Source organism: Aegilops tauschii, chromosome 1, assembly GCF_002575655.3.
Source record: "Aegilops tauschii subsp. strangulata cultivar AL8/78 chromosome 1, Aet v6.0, whole genome shotgun sequence".
Lineage (NCBI taxonomy): Eukaryota > Viridiplantae > Streptophyta > Magnoliopsida > Poales > Poaceae > Aegilops > Aegilops tauschii.
The window spans coordinates 232,211,556-232,221,051 of record NC_053035.3 but is presented as its reverse complement, the minus strand read 5'-3'; the positions used below and the strand labels follow the sequence as shown (position 1 = coordinate 232,221,051).

Genomic DNA, 9,496 nt, shown 5'->3' with positions numbered 1-9,496 from the left:
CTTTCCTATTTGCTCTCGAGGTTGGACCCTACGACAGCATATCTCTCCGGGTGTGCCGGATCCAAGGCGATCTTCTTGGTTTCCCTGGCCGGCTGGAAGGAGCCCTAGGCCTCCATGTCCTTGGGGTCGGATGGTATGGCCGGCTGCTCGCGGGCCATGGCCACCGCCCGGTCAAGGAGACACTTTTCTTTGGCGATGACGAGGGACTCGGCTAGCCGACTGCTGGCAGCGGCGCACGCGAGCGACTTTGGTAGTCGCCAGCAATGGTGATGATTCCCTTGGGACACGACATCTTCATCTTCAGGTAGGCATAATGCGGCATCGCCATGAATTGTGCCAGTGCAGGCCGGCCCAAGAGCGCATGGTAGGGGTTGTCCAGATCTACCACCTCAAACCAGATTGGCTTGCGGCAGAAATGGACCTTGTCGCCGAACAGGACGTCGATCTTGATCTTGCCGATTGGAGAGTAGGAAAGTCCGGGGACGATGCCATGGAAAACGGTCTGACTGGCCAGGAGCTGCTTCTCCTTGATGGCCAGCTTCTCCATGGTGTCGCGGTAGAGGATGTTCATGCTGCCGCCGCCGTCTATCAGGATCCGGGAGAAACGGCAAGCCCGCCTCTCCGTTGAGAAGGTGGAGTCTAGCACCATGGCATAAGCACCCGGCGAGGGCATCACGGCCGGGTGGTCTTCACGGCTCTAGCTGATGGGCCTCTCGGACCAATGCATGAATTTGGGGACCTCTGTGGTGATAGCATTCACTTCGCGGTGGTGCTGGCGCCGGCTGTGCTTGTTGTCGGCTTCACTGGTGAAGACGACGTAGGTGGCGTTGGCATTGGGGAACTCATCTTGGAGCATGCCGACTGGCCGGGGTGCCGGCGGCGGAGGAGGCGGCAGCACTGGGCCGACTGGGGGAGGCGGCGCGCCCTCACCCTTGGCAATTCTGGCGAGCCAGTTGCACTTCCGAGTGGTGTGGTTGGACGGCTTAGCACCGCTATCGAACTTGCACGGGGCATCAAGGGCTTGCTCGAAGGAGAAGGTGGGCAGCCAAGCGGCCTTGCTGCCCTTCTGACGCTTGGGGCCGGGTTGCCCAACGGCTACTGGTCTTCAACGGTGGCCACTTGCCGGCTGTTGCAAACTGGCTGCTGGGCCTTGCGCTTGTTGTTGTTCGGCTATTGGCGCCGGTTGGAGTCACCAGCCGGCGTGTGAGGAGCCGGCGGGATCACCTTTCCGGACGCGTCAAGCCGAATCTGTGACTTCATGGAGGAGTCGGCGGTGGCGTACTTGTCCGCTACGATCAGAAGCTCGTCCAGTGTAGCCAGCTCGTCGCACAAAAGCTTGTGCTTGAGCAGGGTGACCTCTCTTCACCCGGCGATGAAGTACTCAATGGCTTGCACCTTGTGCACCCATTCGCAGGAGTTGCGCAACTCGGCCCAGCGCGTCAGGTAGTCGCGGGTGGACTCAGTCGGACCCTAAACGCACATGGAGAGTTGGCGAGGCTTGGGCGGCCGCTTGTAAGTGCTGGTGAAGTTGCAGATGAAGACATCGGCGAAGTCCTACCAGCTGTTGACGCTGTAGGGCTTGAGGCTGTTCAGCCATGTCCGGGCCGTGCCTTGGAGCATGAGTGGAACATACTTCACGGCAACACGCTTGTTGCCATTTGCTATGCTGACGGCCGTGGAGTAGTCGACCAGCCAGTCCTCCGGCTTCACGGAGCCTGTGTACTTGGGAGTATCTCGAGGGAGCGAGAACCCTTTCGGGAAGGGCTCATCGCGAATGCGGGGGCCGAAGCAGGCCGGGCTGATTATATCCTCCTCTTCTACGGCGAGGGATCGAGCGAGTTGCTTGATCTGGTGACGCGCGTCATTCTCTCCGACTCCTTCATGGGGGCCCAGCCGGCCTCCGAGAGTCGGATGATCCACAGGCGGTGGAGAGGGCAGCCTCTCCCTGCGAGGAGGAGGCGGATGCTCATCCCGCCATTCCTCCACTCGTGGACGGCCATGCTGGTTGCGCACAACCATAAGGCGAGTACGCCAGCTGCGGCTAGCAGCTGGCTCCGGGTCTTGCCGATCGCGACCGCCTCCTGTTGGGGACCGTGAGGTCTCTCCATGCTCACGGTGGGGGGGTGGTTTTAGGCTTGCTTGCCGGGCTCCATCACGCGGTGGCAAGCGTCTTGCTGCGCGGTTGTAGCGTCAAGGAGCTCCTGGAGGCGTGCATCTGACTGTGTCGCTTGTTGCCTTCCAGGTTGTCCAAGTCTTCTGCTGCCGCCTGGGCGGCCCGCAGGTTCTCCACTAGGGTAGCGTAGACTGGGCATCCGACTCCCAGGATGCTGGCTATGGCCGCGGCGCATTGCCGAACCGTTCCGACTCGGCTGGGCTCACCAGCAGCCGGCGTGCCGCCCGCAATGCGATCAATCTTGCGCTGGCAGGCCTCGGCACGGTGCCACATGGCCGCCATCTTGTTGGCGCTGTCGAGGAGTGTGACACGGAATGCTTCTAGCATTGCCCCGTCAGCGTTGGCAGCGACGGGGGTGGCGAGGCCCTGTATGGCAGCTCGTAGCGGGTCCTAGGCTGCTCCAACGGAGCCCCCGCTACGGCCGGTAACCATCACCTCCGCGATGATGCCGGCGTTGGCGCCGCTGGCAACGCGAAGGAGCGGGTCATCGATGATCACCACGTTGCCACGGAAGGCATTAGTGGAAGCCGCGTCGGAGTCAATGAGCATCTTGACGGGCTCGATGAAGGGGTCGGTGGAGCCAACGGACTCCAAGTCGGAGGCGGGCTCATTGGTGATGCAGAGCTTGCCGAGGAGGTCGACGAGGCAGCTCGCGGGACAGGCCGCTCCCGCATCGGGCGCGGGCTCGTTGGAGAGGCTGATCTTGCCGACGAGGCCGGCGAGGCTGTTCACGGAGCAGGCCGCCTCCGCGTCAGGAAGCACACTGGTGCAAGCGCGACCAGCGCGCTGGGCTGGCTGATCAGGCCGTCCGTGACGTGCTCGCCGGAGAGGAAAAAGGTTCCCGTCTAGAACATGTCTCCGGCCGACGGTGCGCTGAGCCCCAAGGTGGGCGCCAACTGTCGAGGTATTCTTGTAACAGATGCCAGGGGTGGCTTATCATGGATGGGGACAGGAGTACGTCGTCGGGCCCCGAAAGCGGGAGTGAGTGACATCCCGAACGACTATGAGTCTTACCCAGGTTTGGGGCTCTCCGAGGAGATAACACCCCTAGTCCTGCTCTATGGGATCTCCACATGATGATAATATCACAGGGTGGCTACAATTGTGCTCCTGGAGCTGTATCGCTAGAGGAAGATGAAGGGCAGTGCTAGCTCCTTGGCTTCTCCTAGCTATATGTGTGTAAATGGCATTGGGGCTGAACCCTTTGCATGCATGGGTGAGCCTGGAGGGCTTATATAGGCCTACCCCCCAGGGGTACCATGGTAATACGGCCGAATGTAGGACCCGAACGTTAGTGTCTTGGGGCGCCGGGTTCTCCGCTAGCTGCTGGGGCCTGCCGCCTGGTGGGTCCCGCCGGCTGCCGTGAACTTGGCTGACAGGTACGGCCCGCCTGCAGGCCACGCTGATTGCCTTTTGTTGTAGGCTCACACTTGATGACGGAGGCCTTGTCGGGGGACGCATGGATACAGTCCCGCCGTCTGGCGGGCGCTCACTATAGCCATGCTCCGTCTCATCAGATTAATGGAGCGCAGACTCCAAGAGGGGGGAGGGCCGGCTGCTGGAGGCCGACCCGCCCCCGAGGTCATCTTCTTAGGGCACGCCGTCTTCTGGTTGCTCGCGGACAGGTAGGGCCCGCCGCCTGCGGGCCGTACCGGCCACCCGTCGTGGGAACATGGCCCTGGATGACATAGGCCATGTCATGAGCCGTATGGCTACAATGCTGTGATACGTCTCCAACGTATCTATAATTTTTGATTGTTCCATGCTGTTATATTATCAATCTTAGATATTTTACAATCATTTATAGTCATTTTATATCATTTTTGGTACTAACCTATTGACATAGTGCCAAGTGCCAGTTGCTGTTTCTTCCATGTTGTTTACATCATAGAAAATCAATATGAGAGGGAGTCCAAATGCCCCGAAACTTTACGGAGAATTTTTATGGGCTAGAAGGAACACAGCGGGCCCTGGCTGCGCCTGGGGGTGCCCCGAGGGGGGCACAACCCACCAGGGCGCGCCGCAACAGGAGGCCCAGGCGCGCCCTGGTGGGTTGTGCCCACCTCGGGTGCCCCCCGGACCGCCTCTTTGCTCTATAAATACCCCAATATTCCAGAAACCCTAAAGGCATCGACGAAATATTCATCCAACCGCCGCAAAGTCCAGAACCACCAGATCCAATCTAGACACCATCTCGGATGGGGTTCACCACCTCCATTGGTGCCTCTCCGATGATGCGTGAGTAGTTCTTTGTAGACCTTCGGGTCCATAGTTAGTAGCGGAGAACATAAGAATAAATTGTTAGTAGGGTACGATACCACCTCAAAGCTATTCTTTCCGTTCGATCTATTCAAGAGTTCATACTAAAATAAGACAAAGCTATTCTTTCCGTTTGATCTATCCTAGAGTTCATACTAAAATAACACCAAAGCAAATTCATATTCATAATACTCAATCCAAAATAAAGAACTTCAAAGAGTGCCCCAAGATTTCTACCAGAGAAACAAAGACAAGTACGTGCATTGCTTCCTCTTGAGCATGCGTTTGTTTTCCCTTGAAGAGGAAAGGGTGATGCAGCAGTGTAAGTATTTCCCTCAGTTTTTGAGAACCAAGGTATCAATCCAGTAGGAGATTACACGCAAGTCACCTAGTACCTGCACAAACAATCAAGAACCTTGCAACCAACGCGATAAAGGGGTTGTCAATCCCTTCACGGTCACTCGCAAAAGTGAGATCTAATAAAGATAGTAAAGTAAATATTTTTGGTATTTTTGTTGTGTAGATTGGAAAGTAAAGATTGCAAAATGAACGGCGACAGAAATTGGCAAGTTGACGGGAAACTAATATGATGTAAAATAGACCCGGGGGCCATAGGTTTCACTCGTGGCTTCTCTCAAGATAGCATATATTACGGTGGGTGAACAAATTACTGCCGAGCAATTGATCAAAAAGCGCATAGTTATGAGAATATCTAGGCATGATCATGAATATAGGCATCACGTCCGTGTCAAGTAGACCGAAATGATTCTGCATCTACTATTATTACTCCACACATCGACCGCTATCCAGCATGCATCTAGAGTATTAAGTTCATAAGAACAGAGTAACGCATTAAGCAAGATGACATGATGTAGAGGGATAAACTCAAGCAATATGATATAAACCCCATCTTTTATCCTCGATGGCAACAATACAATACATGCCTTGCTGCCCCTGCTGTCACTGGGAAAGGACACCACAAGATTGAACCCAAAGCTAAGCACTTCTCCCATTGCAAGAAAGATCAATCTAGTAGGCCAAACTAAACCGATAATTCGAAGAGACTTGCAAAGATATCAAATCATGCATATAAGAATTCAGAGAAGAACCAAATATTATTCATAGATAAACTTGATCATAAATCCACATCATCGGATCTCGGCAAACACACCACAAAAATTATTACATCGAATAGATCTCCAAGAACATCGAGGAGAACTTTGTATAGAGAACCAAAGAGAGAGAAGAAGCTGTTGGGAATCGTAGCAGAAATTAAAATTTTCTACGCATCACCAAGATCAATCTATGGAGTTTACTAGCAACGAGAGGGGAGGAGTGCATCTACATACCCTTGTAGATCGCGAGCGGAAGCGTTCAAGAGAACGGGGTTGATGGAGTCGTACTCGTCGTGATCCAAATCACCGACGATCCAATCGCCGAACGGACGGCACCTCCGCGTTCAACACACGTACGGAGCGGCGACCTCTCCCACGCCTTGATCCAGCAAGGAGGAGGGAGAGGTTGAGGAAGAAGGCTCCAACAGCAGCACGACGGCATGGTGGTGGTGGAGTGACAGTTCTCCGGCAGGGCTTCGCCAAGCACACCGGAGGAGGAGAGGTGTTGGGGAGGGGAGGGGCTGCGCCTTGGATGTGGTGCTGCAGCCCTCCCCTCACCCCTCTATTTATAGGGAGAAGGGGGAAGGGGGCCGGCCCCTCTAGATGAGATCTAGAGGGGGGGCGGCGGCCAAGGGGGGAGGGAGCTTGCCCCCCAAGCAAGGGGGGCGCCGCCCCTTTAGGGTTCCCCCAAACCCTAGGCGCATGGGCCCTAGGGGGGTTGGCGCCCAGCCCACTAAGGGCTGGTTCCCTTCCACCTACAGCCCAAAAGGCCCTCCGGGGCAGGTGGACCCTCCCGGTGGACCCCCGGAACCCCTCCGGTGGTCCCGGTACAATACCGGTATACCCCCAAATATTTCCGGTGACCGTATGGTGACTTCCCATATATAAATCGTTACCTCCGAACCATTCTGGAACTCCTCGTGACGTCCGGGATCTCATCCGGGACTCCGAACAACATTCGGTAATCACATACAAACCTTCCTTATAACCCTAGCGTCATCGAACCTTAAGTGTGTAGACCCTACGGGTTCGGGAATCATGCAGACATGACCGAGACACCTCTCTAGCCAATAACCAAAAGCGGGATCTGGATACCCATGTTGGCTCCCACATGTTCCACGATGATCTCATCGGATGAACCACGATGTCGAGGATTCAAGCAATCCCGTATACAATTCCCTTTGTCAATCGGTACTTTACTTGCCCGAGATTCGATCGTCGGTATCCCAATACCTCGTTCAATCTCGTTACCGGCAAGTCACTTTACTCGTTCCGTAATGCATGATCCCGTGACTAACTACTTAGTCACATTGAGCTCATTATGATGATGCAATACCGAGTGGGCCCAGAGATACCTCTCCGTCATACGGAGTGACAAATCCCAGTTTCGGTCTGAGCCAACCCAACAGACACTTTCGGAGATACCTGTAGTGCACCTTTATAGCCACCCAGTTACGTTGTGACGTTTGGTACACCCAAAGCATTCCTACGGTATCCAGGAGTTGCACGATCTCATGGTCTAAGGAAATGATACTTGACATTAGAAAAGCTTTAGCAAACGAACTACACGATCTAGTGCTATGCTTAGGATTGGTCTTGTCCATCACATCATTCTCCTAATGATGTGATCCCGTTATCAATGACATCCAATGTCCATGGTCAGGAAACCGTAACCATCTATTGATCAACGAGCTAGTCAACTAGAGGCTCACTAGGGACATGTTATGGTCTATGTATTCACACATGTATTACGATTTCCGGATAACACAATTAAAGCATGAACAATAGACAATTATCATGAACAAGGAAATATAATAATAACCATTTTATTATTGCATCTAGGGCATATTTCCAACAGTCTCCCACTTGCACTAGAGTCAATAATCTAGTTACATTGTGATGAATTGTACACCCATAGAGTTCTGGTGTTGATCATGTTTCGCTCGTGGAAGAGGTTTAGTCAACGGATCCGCGACATTCAAATCCGTATGCACTTTACAAATATCTATGTCTCCATTTTGAACATTTTCACTAATGGAGTTGAAGCGACGCTTGATGTGCCTGGTCTTCTTGTGAAACCTGGGCTCCTTGGCAAGGGCAATAGCTCCAGTGTTGTCACAGAAGAGAGTCATCGGCCCCGATGCATTGGGAATAACTCCTAGGTCGGCAATGAACTCCTTCATCCAGATTGCTTCATGTGCTACCTCCGAGGCTGCCATGTACTCCGCTTCACATGTAGATCCCGCCACGATGCTTTGCTTGCAACTGCACCAGCTGACTGCCCCACCATTCAAAATATACACATATCCGGTTTGTGACTTAGAGTCATCCAGATCTGTGTCGAAGCTAGCATCGACGTAACCCTTTACGACGAGGTCTTCGTCACCTCCATAAACGAGAAACATATCCTTAGTCCTTTTCAGGTACTTCAGGATGTTCTTGACCGCTGTCCAGTGTTCCATGCCAGGATTACTTTGTTACCTTCCTACCAAACTTACGGCAAGGTTTACATCAGGTCTGGTACACAGCATGGCATACATAATAGACCCTATGGCCGAGGCATAGGGGACGACACTCATCTTTTCTCTATCTTCTGTCGTGGTCGGGCATTGAGCCGTGCTCAATCTCACACCTTGCAATACAAGCAAGAACCCCTTCTTGGACTGATCCATATTGAACTTGTTCAATATCTTGTCAAGGTATGTGCTTTGTGAAAGACCTATGAGGCGTCTCGATCTATCTCTATAGATCTTGATGCCTAATATGTAAGCAGCTTCTCCAAGGTCCTTCATTGAAAAACACTTATTCAAGTAGGCCTTTATACTTTCCAAGAATTCTATATCATTTCCCATCAATAGTATGTCATCCACATATAATAAGAGAAATGCTACAGAGCTCCCACTCACTTTCTTGTGAACACAGGCTTCTCCATAAGTCTGCGTAAACCCAAACGCTTTGATCATCTCATCAAAGCGAATGTTACAACTCTGAGATGCCTGCACCAGCCCATAGATTGAGCGCTGGAGCTTGCATACTTTGTCAGCATTCTTAGGATCGACAAAACCTTCCGGCTGCATCATATACAATTCTTCCTTAAGGAAGCCGTTAAGGAATGCCGTTTTGACGTCCATTTGCCATATTTCATAATCGTAGAATGCGGCAATTGCTAACATGATTCAGACGGACTTCAGCTTCGCTACGGGTGAGAAGGTCTCATCGTAGTCAACTCCTTGAACTTGTCGATAACCCTTAGCGACAAGTCGAGCTTTATAGATGGTAACATTTCCATCCGCGTCCCTCTTCTTCTTAAAGATCCATTTATTTTCTATCGCTCGCCGATCATCGGGCAAGTCTGTCAAAGTCCATACTTTGTTTTCATACATGGATCCTATCTCGGATTGCATGGCTTCAAGCCATTTGTTGGAATCTGGACCCGCCATTTCTTCTTCATAGTTCGAAGGTTCACCGTTGTCCAACAACATGATTTCCAGGACAGGGTTGTCGTACCACTCTGGTGCGGAACGTGTCCTTGTGGACCTACGAAGTTCAGTGGTAACTTGATCATGATCATCATCATTAACTTCCTCTCTAGTCGGTGCAGGCACCACAGAAACATTTTCTTGTGCTGCGCTACTTTCTGGTTCGAGGGGTCATCACATCAAGTTCCACTTTCCTCCCACTTACTTCTTTCGAGAGAAACTCTTTCTCCAGAAAGGACCCGTTCTTGGCAACGAAGATCTTGCCTTCGGATCTGAGGTAGAAGGTATAGCCAATGGTTTCCTTAGGGTATCCTATGAAGACGCATTTTTCCGACTTGGGTTCGAGCTTTTCAGGTTGAAGTTTCTTGACATAAGCATCGCATCCCCAAACTTTAAGAAACGACAGCTTAGGTTTCTTTCCAAACCATAATTCATACGGTGTCGTCTCAACGGATTTCGACGGAGCCCTA

General features: G+C 52.5%; 1 protein-coding gene across 1 annotated transcript; it reads right to left on the bottom strand.

Annotated features, from left to right (window-relative positions):
• Positions 1-211: 211 nt before the first annotated feature.
• Positions 212-673, bottom strand: LOC109741834 (uncharacterized). The gene has a single exon (XM_020300913.1). It carries the CDS (start codon positions 671-673, stop codon positions 212-214), a length of 462 nt encoding a protein of 153 aa, XP_020156502.1.
• Positions 674-9,496: the final 8,823 nt, after the last annotated feature.